Source organism: Cuculus canorus, chromosome 10 (assembly GCF_017976375.1).
Source record: "Cuculus canorus isolate bCucCan1 chromosome 10, bCucCan1.pri, whole genome shotgun sequence".
In the NCBI taxonomy this organism is placed as follows: Eukaryota; Metazoa; Chordata; class Aves; order Cuculiformes; family Cuculidae; genus Cuculus; species Cuculus canorus.
Window position 1 is genome coordinate 18,743,668 of NC_071410.1, and position 13,712 is coordinate 18,757,379.

Sequence of the window (13,712 nt, forward strand, 5' to 3'; positions counted from 1 at the left end):
TGCCCTGAAGTGCCGGCCTGCAAGAGATACTCTGACTGCACTGTCCAGAGTCCAAGTCAAGGATTTAACACTTTCAGGACCTGCTTAGGTTTTCATAGTTCCATCTCACTGAAATGTATAAGATACGATGAAGCTCTCATTCTGCTTCTCTGTAGTGCGTCTCCAGTACAAAATAACTCTTCAGCAGGAAGAACGTGACCAGCAGAGTCTGGGACTCCCGTTAAACTGACTGGAAGAAGGGATGTCAGTGCCAGATAACACAGTGTACCCTTCCACTTGCGCTGCTGAGCTTAACCATCCCTGAGACAGGGATTCCCAGGAGACTGCAGTACTAAACCAAATGCTGCCGCAATCCTGGGCTGCGCTGGGCAACAGGAAAAACACGGTGTTGTGGGTGTCTGGCTAGGTGCTATTTTCAGCTTGTTAATGGAACTGTGTGTCTATCAGAGCAGATACAAGAAGTTCATGGAAGTTCACACTAGAAAAAGAACAAAGAAAAAGACCGCAGAACAAATATTTTGAAAAAGAATTTTCCAACTTTGCTACCGACTTTGCAGTTCAGATTTCCAGAGTTTTTCCTCAAAATTGGAGTAACTGCTTTCAAGAGTTCATTGTTCGTGGATGGCTTCCTGTACTTAAGCCAATGCACATCAAATATGACAGCACTAAAATCAACAAAGTGACCGGTATGTGGCTCCAGTTCAGAGAGGCATACCCTACTCCGTACAAAAGATAAACATATTGGCTATTTTGATGTCTTTAAGCACTTTCCTTTATCAGTCCTAAATTAAGTAGGAAAGAAAGCAGAATTGGGCCACTTCTGCTTTATAATTAGTGGAACATATTCATGATTTCATTGCAGATGGAATTTTGTTCGATCTTATCTCAGCGTTACAGGCTTTTCTCCCTAGTAAAACTGAAATGAAAGTGGCTCTAAAAAAAACCCAGGTTATTTCAAGCAGAAAAGAATTATGAAAGTAATTTAAGATAAAAGAGTGCAGAGAACATAAAATCAACTAGGGGGGAAGTAGGCAAGGTGGAGAAGCCATATGAGTTAAAACAAAAGAGAAAAGATCAACCACCACATATGCTTAAATACAATTAGCCCAGGACCACCATCACACAGGAGCTCACTAGGTCATTCACTAGGTCACAAACTTCTGCTGACAAACTTTGCTTTTGCCTTTAGTGCAGAAGGAAGCTCGGGCCAATCCAGTCATAGCTGCCCTCAGAGGCAGAAGGAACGCCCAGAGCGCTCTCTCATCTCCTCCAAGCACAGTTCGTGTAGGGATTCGTAAGTGACTCTGTGACAGTAAACTGCGAATGAACATTTGGACATAAAACCCTGAGACACGCAGACAGTACACTGCTTTATCTGACAAGAAATACAGAATACATACTCAGTTTCTCTAGGATCTCCTCATCTGTCATCTTGGACTTTTTTCGTTGCCGGTCTGTGTTTCTGTACAAAGTGTTTGTGTTTGAGTTTTCAGGTTGGGGAGTGGTGGCTTCTTTAGCTGGTGCTGGCGCAGCGGCAGGTTCAATTACAGAGCGCGTGTAGATCTGTGACAAGAAATTATTTTGTTTCGGAAAGGTGGCTTGCAGAGATGTCCCCGAGATCACATTTCAAATGCAAACCCTTAAGAAGATGCTGTCTGCCACATTCAGCACTCCTAAAATATTTGGTTTTGCTGTCCACTTCCCAAAGTGAATGGGCAAAAATGAAAGGCTAGTTTTACAAGTTCACGTCCAGTTTCATTTTCAATTTTCATTGATTTTCTGAAAGATGACTGAAACAATGCATTTACTGTGTTGCAAAGATACAGAAATAGATCTCTTTAGGGCCCCAAAGCCTTGTTCCTTGATGCTCATACATTTTCACGGGTAATAAAATGCCTTTTAATTGCTATGTGTCTGAATAGAAGCAGGGAGCATTTCCCTTTTCTGATCATAACTGTTGAACAGACTTCTCACCAGCACTTCAAGCTCTAAGGAGTGGCCATTAGGAACTGTGTTCCAGTCCTCCAGACACCTCCCTTCTCTTTACAATGCATCGCTGATTAGGATCCTTCTCACCAAACTTTAGTCATGTAAAAGTTAAGGCTGTAGTTTAAGCTATTTAACTCCTTACAAAGCCTGTGGAGAGGGACAGGTACCTTCAGGGAAGAGTTTCTCCTGCGTACGCTGTAAGAGCGTGAACTGCATCTGACAACTGCTCTCTCCACTGCGGACAGAGAGCCTACACAGATACTCTGGACAAAGTTGCTCACTTTTAGACCGGTAGCATTAAAAGACACAATCCTACCTCTTATCTGATACTAAAATAAATTCACAGATCCTACCGGAATCACAGAAAACTCATGACTAAACGTGAAAGTTAAAACCAAATTTTCCTGGTGTCAGTGGCTTGGGGGAAGCACTACGTCACAGCAGGACTCCAGCCCCTAGAGCCTTCATCAGTAAGTCCTGTCTGATCAGAAATAGGCAGCTCCGAATTACACCAAACACAGTGCTAACCACAGCTAGGACTTACTGATTTGGTGTGTTCAGGTCGTGGTGCAATAACAGGTGGAGGTTCATTGTCATCTTCCTCTTCTTCATCATCTTCATCCTCTTCTTCAGAAACGGACGGAGCTAGTGGGGGTTCTGATGCTGTTTTTGTGCTCTGTGGACAGGCAGAAGCATGAGCGACAGTCACCATTGTGGCACACGGGAGGTTTGACAACTGCACACTATTTTAGCCTGCTTAGACATCAGAAACCAATCTAGATGTGGCTACAGGCCTCAGTTCTAAGCTACGTACAGCTCAATAAAATTTAAAGGTTACAAACTACTGTGTTGTTTTGTTATTTTGCCTCGGTGTTTCTCATTTCTACTAACAACTAAACCATTGTCATGCTTAGTCAAAGTCTAATTTCATGAAATGTAATGCTTGAATATAGTGCCAGAATCCACACCTAGTTGCTGGTTAATTGCTTTGGCATCATGTCTACAGAAATGGTAACAGTTAATTAAGATAACAGGTGCCTATTGGCTGGGTTAATTAACACACTTTAAAGTGCAAAGCCTCTTTCATCATCTTGCTGGGAATATGGTTTTGGAGAGAAAGGCTATTTGTGTCTTCACTATTTTACCCATGGGGTGATCATATTGCTGTTTCCACTGTGCTGAATTTCCCTGTTTAGTAGCTACTTTTTCAGTGCTATCCTCCTCTTTGCCTAATCCTAAATTAACTCGTTGTGGTAAGATGCAGACAAGCAGTGGAAAGTAAGGCCTCTCGGCAGTACGGCCCATCCTGCTGACCCGGCTGGGGCTGCCAGGGGGGTACCCTGACTGCTCCCAGTACAGGCAGGAGGGAATAAAAGCCACTGCCGGGGTGCAGCTGACCTTCGGGTAGACTTGAAATACAGGGCAGGCAAGGGACGTCTGGCTGATCAGTTGTCCACACATAAACTGAAGCCTACATTGCAGAATTTTAAGTTTGGTGAATTGCATCCCTTCCATCGGTCCCAGCTGCTCCTCAGAGGCAGGGGTTATATCACATCATCACAAAGTTGCTGGTGAAACAAAAAACTGAAAAGGTACCTCGTCAAAAGAGCTTCTCAGCTGCTTTGAAGCTGCCTACACCAGGCCACTTAGAGACCTGAAGCAAATCAAGGGCACTAATCTAGATATTCACATCTCATTTAAGGTATCTTTAAGATGGCATCAATTCAGTCCAGTGTAGATCCAGGTATGGGACGGCCCCAAGAAACAGGGAGACATAACCTCCACGTGTGTGGTTTAAAATCATTGAATGGTTTGTGCCGGAAGGGACCTCGAAGCCCATCCAAACCCTGTTCCAAAGTTCCAAAACCTCTGCCATGGGCTGGGACACCTCCCACTGGATCAGGTTGCTCCAAGCCTCATCCAACCTGGCCTTGAACACCAGGGATGGGGCAGCCACAATTTCTCTGGGCAGCCTGGGCCAGGGTCTCATCACCCTCACAGGAAAACATTTCTTCCTGAGATCTCATCTCAATCTCCCCTCTTTCAGCTGAAAACTGTTCCCTCTTGTCCTATCCCTGCACTCCCTGACCAAGAGCCCCGCTCCAGCTTTCCTGGAGCCTCTTTCCAGCACTGGAAGCTGCTCTAAGGTCTCCCCACAGCCTTCTCTTCTACAGGCTGAACAACCCCAGCTCTCAACCTGTCATCATACGGGAGGTGTTCTAGCCCTTGGACCATCTCCGTGACCTCTGGACCCGCTCTAACAGCTCCATGCCCTTCCTGTGCGGAGGACTCCTGAACTGAATGCAGGGCTCCAAGCAAAGTCTCTATTTACTGAGTAGATGTCTGTGTGGGTGCCGTAAGGCCCCTGTAGTAGAACACACGGTGTGTGGACACACAGAGTGTATTGTATTTTCTGTGAGACTGAGTTTCGTTACCCAACTTTTAAAGGTAAATGGAGAAACAGGCTACTACTCTGGCCAAAGTAGGGAATGATGTGTTCTACACACCAGTTTAGTGGCCAATTCTGCCAATCAAAGGGTGCCCTAATGAGAAGGTGAATATTACTTTGTCATTGATTAGATCAGTGTATAACTTTCCATGCATCATCAGCACTTTGCTTACATGAGGATAGAAGGTGATTAAAAGAAAAGTAAAAAAGGGAATAATTGCATTTCTGTTGTGTCTAATTCTTACAACTATTTTTTCCACAGGGCTCCGTGCTTGGTCTGACAGCACTAAATTGTGCAGCTAGAACATATACAATGTCATATTATTTAATCCCAGACTCCCATCAAGGAGTGAAATGAAATCAAGGAATTCCAATGACTGCTCGATCCTGTTAGAGAGTTCTTTTCCCTGGGCTATAACATTCAACCAGCATCCTCTCAGTCGGTGACGTTTGAAAGTTGACACCTTGACTGTCTCACCACCGCCTACGTCTGCTAGGACAAAACACACAGCATACGCCAGTATGTCCGTATCCACCAGAAAAGCTATTGGGAAGGCTTACTATGCTTTGGTGAACCCCAAGCTTTCACTTAAAAGTGCTTTTTATTAAAGATAATGAAAGTGGCACCAACTGAAAATGTGAAGTGTGAACATTCAAAGAAAATTTTCATTTCATTATATACGCTCTCTGCTGTGTAATCGCAAACCTAAAACTAAGTTACTTTACACTTGCAAATAAAGGCCAAATCCCCATTCAGTCATTTGCTATTTAATGCACTAACATTAACACTAATAAATCTGGTCAATATTAATGTGGATGTCATGACTACATCTCTGGGATTGCTATGGCAATCCAGTATTAATTAGAGTGGATGATTACTTAAAACTTTCTTTCAATGGTTCCAGCGAGTTACATATCAATTACAACCTTATTTATATTCAGCTACATATCCAGCTGTACTAAGGATAAATCATAAAACTTAATAGAAATGGATTCAAAGTTGTTAAAACTAAATTAAAACGTGCTAATTAGACAGTACTGCATATTGCTGCGAATTATATATTCCACCATGGCCAGGAACAGCAAGCAATCTTCTGTCTGCAAAACCAGGCTTTCGCCTGTTTAAAACTCCATAAACAGAAAATTAGAAACCAGCCAGTGATGCCTTTTCTGCTGCTGCAAAGACACTAAAATGTACTTTCTTTCAGCCTGCAAGGCTGGCACTTTATCACAAAAGGCAAAGCTTACAGCTTGTCCTACAATTCTTTAACACTATGAAAGCAAAAGGTTACTCGCACACTCACCGAAGGATGGGCTTCTATGTATCCATGGGCGCTTTTATCTGCGATGTGCAAGGGAAAATCAACCAGATGCTGTTAGAAAACTGCCTGTTGTGGGGAATCCCACAGAACACATAAATCCAAATAGACAGCATTTGTCTGTCACTGCATCCCTTCAGCAGTAAAAGTTATTTTACATAGCAAGCAAAATAACAATATACTAAGTTATTATTTTTCTAGTTTCTTGTGTCTGTTTTTTTTTGCCATGTTTTGCAAATAAATCAAAACTCAGTGAAGAAAATGCTAATTGTTCTCTAACAGTCGATGCTTCTGTTCTGCCCAAGACTTAAAGCAGCTTCTTTTCTTTCCTTGTCTTTTTTCTTTAAACAAATTGCATGCATTGATTCTCTTTAGCTTGCTGAAATTGTTTCCCCAAAAAGCTTCCCCAAAATCTCCCTTAGCCATGGCAGTTCTGACTTTGTACAGTTAACAGAGTTTAGAAGCATACACTAACTGGTTTGAATTTTGCATTCCATCACAAGTAATTGCTATTTTAGCGAACATTAAGCGTCGAGTTAGACAGCCAAATATTTTAATTACGGATTTCAGAAAAAAAAAAAAGATGCTTTCCCTCAAAAGAAGAGAAATGTTAGTAAATTCTAGAGATAACTGCACAGTTTTTAAGACTTCTGAGAAGCTCTCCCAGTCTGCATTTTGGAAGTTGTATCAGTTGAACCAGCAAACTGAGGAAATTACAGCCTCCTCTGCCACAGACTGTCACGTGCAGGGAACTGAACACTGCGAGTTAAATCTCAAATGTTGTCCAGACCCTGTTGGAAGGAGACACCCCCCTATTAGCTGAAGCTGTTGATATGAGCTTTCTCAAACTAATGGTATCTTAATGGTATTTTTGTTTAAAAATCAACTCAGTTTTTAAGGAATAGCAAAACAACACATTGATACAAAAGTCAGGTATGCTGCACCTAGTTAAAAAGCTCTGCTTATTTTCTTGATGTGTCATCAGCCAGAGTTTGTTTGGCAAAACCAGAATGAGTCAAAGAAAAAAACAACACAAACTGCAGCACAGATTTGCTCTCATTTTTGCAATGCTACACTGCAATTTTGCAGTCTGTACAAAACAAAGGGAAAAAATGACATCCCCATCCAATTTGCAGGCTTTGGGATGGCAATGCCTAAATCATGAGGATCTTCCTGGAATGAGCACACTATGGAGATGACTCTGGACACTGACGTCTTCCTGCTCATCCTCTATAGCAACATTCCCCTCACATCACAATAATAGTCATTCTAGGGTTTTTTTGTGAATTTATGCATTGCAACCTAATCTTCTCTACTGCTAACGCAAAAATATCCTCGGTAATTTTCCTCTATCACAAAACAACAACAAAAAAAATCCTCATAATCCATAACCTATTGCTCAAAGGATCCAAGAGTAACTCATAAAACAGATGAAACAAGTATACCCTGCCCCCAATCTCAATACTAGGAAGGAACAAGGATGCAAAAAACCAAAAGTAAACATGACCTTTGGCCACTAATTCTTCTGACTAGAAATAGTATGGTTGTTCCATCTAGCATCTTATTTAATTCTAAAGGCAAGCGACACAAAAAAGTCGTAGTTTCAATGACATTTAGGGGACAAAAGGAGAAATATAATTCATTTCAGGACTATTCCACTAAGTGGCATTTTTAAAGGCTGCTTCTGGACCACCTGAATGCTGAACGTCGTTCTGACTGATTCTGGGGCCTGACGCTCCCTTTTTTTGCAGTGAGATGTCAACTTACCTCCTGACGTAAAGCTCATATATTTCTGGTTGTTAACTGTTTCTTTGGAATCATAAAATTTGAGAACATCTAGAACGGCTTGTGGGTTCTTCTTCTGCTCCAGTTTTGTTATGTTGGAGGTCTGTAGTAGCCTGGCCCACTGCTCTGGAATGCCCTGGGGATGTCAAGTGGAAAGAACATGGATTTAGAGTATTTAAGAGCCGCAGCCTCACAGATCTTTACCAAGATCCCATGCTACCTGCAAGATTACTTTCAGAAATTTTGATCGACACCTCACAATTAAAATTAGCGGCTTATACATTAGATGCAATCATTCTCGTCTCTATCAAAACAGACAGCTAAAACCAGGATCCAACTTTAAAAAGAAAAGAAAGTTATGACTGTGACAGGAAAAAAAGTGCATGAAACTCATCTTTAAATCAATTCTGCTCTTCCATGAAGTAATGATTTAAGGCTTAGCTTGTTTTCCTGGTGATTCAGTGCAGAGATAACAAGACTATTCTATATCTGTGGACAACACAGTGTATTTTAGGAGCTTTACACTGGATTTTTAATGCTTAATAACACAAACATTTTGCTGAAATTCTCACTGCTGTCTGATTAAAGGGTAAACCCCACCCTGATGCAATTAATTTTCAGCAAACCAGGGAACACTGCGGGGTTAAGAACCTGCGTTTAAATTCTCCAAATTGTAACACTGAGTGGTACCGCTGCTGCTAAGGATGTCTCTGTTTTGAGCTCCTGTAGCTCTGTAGGTTCTCTACTGTAAACATACAGTTTACCAGGGACTCAGGGAACAGGCTGAGAGTGCTACAACCTTGCATGAGTTCTCGGACATTTTACGAGTGAGGGTGGCATTTGAAAACTGATCCAATTGCTGAAAGATGCAGCTCTGCATTGAAATTATATTGATGAAAAATTGCTTTAAATATCCAGTATAATTTCCTAAATTTGAAAGTCTGTCATCTTCCCCACAGCCAACATCGCCCACCAAATTGTAGGGTTTACAGAATGAAAAACTACACCTCAAGTACATTTAAACTTAGCCTTGGAGCCACCCCAATCTAGGTAAACACTTTAAAACAGCTTTGTCCTAAGAACTTCTCCACAAAACAATGTGTGACATGGGCCTCCAAAGTTTAGGATTAATGAAGAAAAAGTGGGATAAGCCAAGCAACAAATCTACTGCACACACATCAACCTGCTGCTGCAGTGCTATGACATCTCAAAGAAGCATTTTGATGCAAGATTCTTTTGGGCCTGTGACGCACCTCTGGGAGCTTCCCTGTGCACATCTGTGAGCCATAGAGATCTGGCTGTAATGGACGTAAATAAAGAAAGAAAAGAAAGTTAAAACAGAATGTGGGACAACTTAGAAGGTGGTAGGAGGAAACCAATGGGCCAAAACGGGGAAGTCCCATCTAAAATGGGAGTTAGGAGGTAGACAGCAAATAGATCAGGTGGTGGACAGGCTACAGGAAGGCAGGCTTAGGAAAACAGAAAAGTCACAACTGTTCCAAAGTTTGGAAGCATCATTCCCCTTCCTCACATTTATAAACCAGTTTTTCACTCCCTCACAAAAATACATTACTGAGGATTAACAGCAAGTGGCTGGAAAAATCACCTGCAATTTTTTTTTTTCAGTTGAAAAACAAAAATAACAGAGAAATATGTGGGCTTTTGCTGTTTGTCAAGTTTTGAAAGCCAGGTTAGCATTTCTGAATGGCTCTACGTAAAGTTTTTCCAATGGTTCTCCAGCCCCAGGATCACAATTACCCCTTGCATGAGTCAACAAAGCACAGTGGAGAAAGCAGCTGGTCACGCTCAGGTTTCCCGCTGGGAGGTTGTGTGTTGTCATAATGCAAATGTTCTGTGCGCGTCAGACTGAAAAATCTGAACAGTTCTAAAGCAATGCTTGATCAGGTTAATAATATGCAACTACTTTGGATCTATAGCCACAACTTTCTCCCACTTGCTAATGTCACGACCTTGAAACTTTAGAAGTTTGGTGGGTGACCACATATTTTATTCTAGTTTGGGGATCAGGAAACTGTTTCCAAAACGCATGCCTTATGAAATGCACTCCCCAAAGCCCTGCAAACCACGCTCCTTCCTCCACTCAGAAAACGCAACTGTTTCTCCAAAATAAATCAACATGAAGCTCTAGCAGCATGCTCCCGCAAAACAGTTTCCAACCAATTTTAGTTGGAGCTTTAAAAGCCCTACTTCCTAGCAAACGGGGTTGCTCCAAGCACAGTGAAATGGAGACAGAACACATGTTCATGAGCAACAACACAGCTCGGTGCTCAAGCCTGAGAGTCAAAACTCAGGAGCCCATGCAACTTTGATTTGAGATGCAATTAACAGCAATCAGGTAATGCAGCTGGGGTGACGGTTAGGTGCCCAAAAATGGCCCAACGCATCGCGCATAACCAGTAGAGCAGACATTATCGGCATGACTACTGCAATCATTCAAAACAAAAAGACCCATATATTTGCACATCTACTGGACGTTCCCATGGCACTTCCAAACTTTTGAAAGAGATAGACGATGTGATCACTAGACAGGGAGAACATTTTCACATGGTATGGCTGCTGGCAGTCCTTTCAGCAGGACATACTTACCACATGACTACCCAGCTGATACACAGGTTGTATCCAGGTTGGGACAAATCAAACATGCCTGATGTAATGTGTAACGTAACGTGTGCATCTGTGATTAGTTGGGAGCTGATGGCCTTCCTTTCAGTGACATTTTACTCCACTAAGGACTGCAGCGTTCAGTCCTGTGCTGGCAAGCTGCACGGGGGAAGTCACCTGTCCCTTGGGTTTGTTTTGAATGGATCAGAGCCTTCTTAAACTGCAGTGCTGCACTTCCATACTTTGGGAACAAGTATTACTGTAGAAACATTGTGTGACTGTGAAACAGCAGTCACCTAACGTCCACTGTTTCAAAAGGGAAAGATATATTAAAAAGAAGTTGTGCTACAGCAATAAAGCCGGACATACTTAGCCATGTACAATCACTTTGTCCTATAAAAAGACAGGACCTGTGCTGGTGGCATCTGACACAACAACAAAAAAATCAAAAATCTCTAATGCTAGAGACTGTTTTGACACCTTGGATGACAATAACAACATTCCAGCTGATCCAAACCATGATCTCTTAAGTACTGATATGAGTGCTTGTGCTTAGAACTGAAGTGTGTTAACCTCGACATCCCTCCTTTTTGTTCCAGCTGACTGGGATCCTCACCACCAGTCAGTCTACGAGAGAACACAATTGTAACCCATAGCGTTCTCATACAGCCAGAAGGAAAAAGTCTGTAGCACAAGGTAGAAATAAAGGCAGAAGGCTGAAAGGAAGAACAAATATAGAATAAGCACAGCTGAACATTCATTGGGAAGAGAAGTAAAACAGGGAAAGAAGGACAGAAAGAAAAGACAGACAAGTAGAAGAGATGTAAACATGAAGCGGAGAAAACAAAAGCAGAAAGCAACAGACTACATAATATGATACAAAGATAAAGAAAATAGCACTGAAGATTAACCTGGACAATGATACGGCTACAGGGAGAGACAGAGACATAAAAACAGAGGAACACTAGGACAGAGAGCAGAGCAAACACAATTTTATAATCTGTATGCTAAGTTTCTGATAAAAAATGACTACATTTGGGCTTTTAGAACAAGCATTTAATCAAGCCCTAGGATTTGGCACAGAATAAATTTTGAAGTAATAATTTGAAGTAAGATTTTATAAGTGACATCTATTTTAAAAGACTAATTAACTGGTCCAGATATTTTAAATGTAGCTGTATTTCCTAATTGGTAACGACAACTCAATTTCACTACTCCTTTGAGCACACGCTGTCATTAAATATGTCTTTTTTCATCTACTGTTACTATTACTTGTGCCACTGTAGCATACAGAAAGTTTCCAGCTTTCTGAAATGTTTCTGAGAAACAGAAGTAGCAAAAATGATGAAGAAGAAATCATACTTAGGGCTCACATTCTGAGAATTAACCATCCTTCACCCAGGCAAATGATTTGTCCCATCCTGTTTGGTGTATGCAGCCAGTTGGCAATAGCACACTTTATGGTTTGACACATGGTGATAACACAGTCTGACTGCTTAGCTCACAGGGTACTGCTGATGGCACGGGGAGTTGCTGATGTTTCCTCTCACCTCCACAGCTCCACCAAAGGTAAGCTGACTGCCATCTTAGCTTTAAGGATTAAAGGTTTCAGCATCTGCCTAGCGGTTTGAGAGAAAATGCTTCGAAGCCCCCTGCACAGTTCAAGGAGCTTCTATTGAACTCATTTTTTCCCAATACTTCATACACTGCGTAGTTATTTAAGTAGAAAAAGCTCATTGCTATTTTATTAATGCATAAAGGCTAGAAATGTGTCTGATGACCTAGTGTATGGACATATTTTGAAGGATATTAAATTAAAATAATGGAGTTCCACAATGCTGCTGCTTTCTGGGTGTCTCCAATAGCTGTCTGCAAAGCAGCTGGACTTAGCACTTTAGGGCTGGTTGTGTACAGCAGGACATCCACTATGCACGGAGGTCAGGCTTTTCCAAAGACACTGAACAACCAACCCCCGCAGGAGCTTGTGGGACTGATAAATGCACACGCCTACATTCTTCCTAGTTTTCACTTTCCACAGACACTCTGCTGACAACCTTAGGAGAAAAAAAAAAAGCAGCCTGAATCAAAAGTAAAACACTCCAAATCCTAAGCCCAACAAATAAAAGTCTTTTTCTTCACAGCCTGGCTGCTGTCACCTGACATTTCTGGCAACACAGGATATTCTACCATCAAGAAACCAGAAGCTGTGGTAAGCACGCAGTGCAGTGGTTACTTACTGTGAATTCTCCAGTGACGGCATCAAATCCTACATGAATGGTATGTTCAAAGTCTGAAGGAAGAGAGATCTCAGGACGTTCTTTCTCTTTCTTCTTGTTGGCTAAAGGCAAAACATAATTATGGACTTATTTTCTGCATAGCTTTTCATTCAAAAATTTTCACAATCAAGTGTGCTCAAAGCAGCATTTTAAAAGTAGAAAGCAAATCGAGTAGAATTGTAGAATCATAGAATAGTTAGGGTTGGAAGGGACTTTAAAGATCATCTAGTTCCAATCTCCCTGCCACGGGCAGGGACACCTCCCACTGGATCCGATGCAACACCAGCCTAACTGTCAACTCCTGCTTGGGAAGGTCAAGAAGGTGTTCTTTCATTTTAGTTTTCTTCCCATCAGTGTCACAGCTGCCAAAGCAAGCTGTTCATGAAGTAAACTTCTTAGGCTCCCTCTAATCAGTACGATTTCTATTATCAGCTCTCGTTTTTCATCAGATTTCCATATCTAACAACTAACTTCTGTTTGACTTTGTTGTGTGGGCTCCTGAAGAAGTAAAGCACCCAGGACACGCTGGTGCATGCCTGTGACACGCGTGTCAGTTCTCCAACATGCTTTGAACCTGTTGTCAAACCCAGCCAAATCAGAGAGGAGAGGAGAGGATTTTTAAGATAACCAAGTTCCTACAAGTTCTGTGAAAACGGGCAGCTCAGGAGAAGATGAAGACCCTGTTCTTGCCTTCTCTCTGAGTAAAAGGCTGAAGCAGCAGCTCTGGATTAGACATCACAGAATCTGCACAGCAACAAGATCCCATAAATGCGATTGCACAAGCTACATTTGAGCTTCCAATTAAATAAGACATATAACCATAAACCCCAGGCTTTATTAGTCTCCAGGAATTCCTTGTTTTCAAATCACTCCACCAGTATTCATAGAGCACGGAGTATTTTATTGAAGGAAACAGACCTGGAAGTCAGTCAATCTGCATATGTTTCTAATCTCCCTCCTATTTTAACACTTTTTGAAAGTAACATCCCTTGTGATCATCCATCTCGTGTGCTTTTTAATAGTGACAAATCTCACTTCAGTCCAGTTTTATAGACCTCAATAAAGAATGAGTGGAATAAAACCTGAGATGCTCTGACGCATCAAGAATCCAGGTTCAACAGAGGAAAATGGCGACAACAATTCCAGTTTTGGACAACTCCCAAACACGCAGATAAACATTGTGTAAACTCACATTCAAACCTGCTGGCAGGTACTTGAAATACCCGGCTTCCCCGGGGAACCAGCGTGCTCCAAGATTAACTACAACATGAC

General features: G+C 41.8%; 1 protein-coding gene across 6 annotated transcripts in view; it reads right to left on the reverse strand.

The window, feature by feature from the left end:
* Window positions 1–13,712, reverse strand: part of PAK3 (p21 (RAC1) activated kinase 3) — a 151,018-nt gene that overhangs the window by 29,003 nt on the left and 108,303 nt on the right. For 5 of the 6 annotated variants that reach the window (XM_054075433.1, XM_054075434.1, XM_054075432.1 and 2 more), the window contains 6 exons: window positions 12,402–12,502; window positions 8,796–8,840; window positions 7,525–7,678; window positions 5,743–5,780; window positions 2,534–2,665; window positions 1,401–1,563 (listed from right to left, as the gene is read on the reverse strand). In XM_054075433.1, coding sequence (XP_053931408.1) covers window positions 1,401–1,563; window positions 2,534–2,665; window positions 5,743–5,780; window positions 7,525–7,678; window positions 8,796–8,840; window positions 12,402–12,502 — 633 coding nt within the window. The remainder of the gene's footprint in view (window positions 1–1,400; window positions 1,564–2,533; window positions 2,666–5,742; window positions 5,781–7,524; window positions 7,679–8,795; window positions 8,841–12,401; window positions 12,503–13,712) is intronic. The other variant, XM_054075436.1, reaches the window with a different exon arrangement.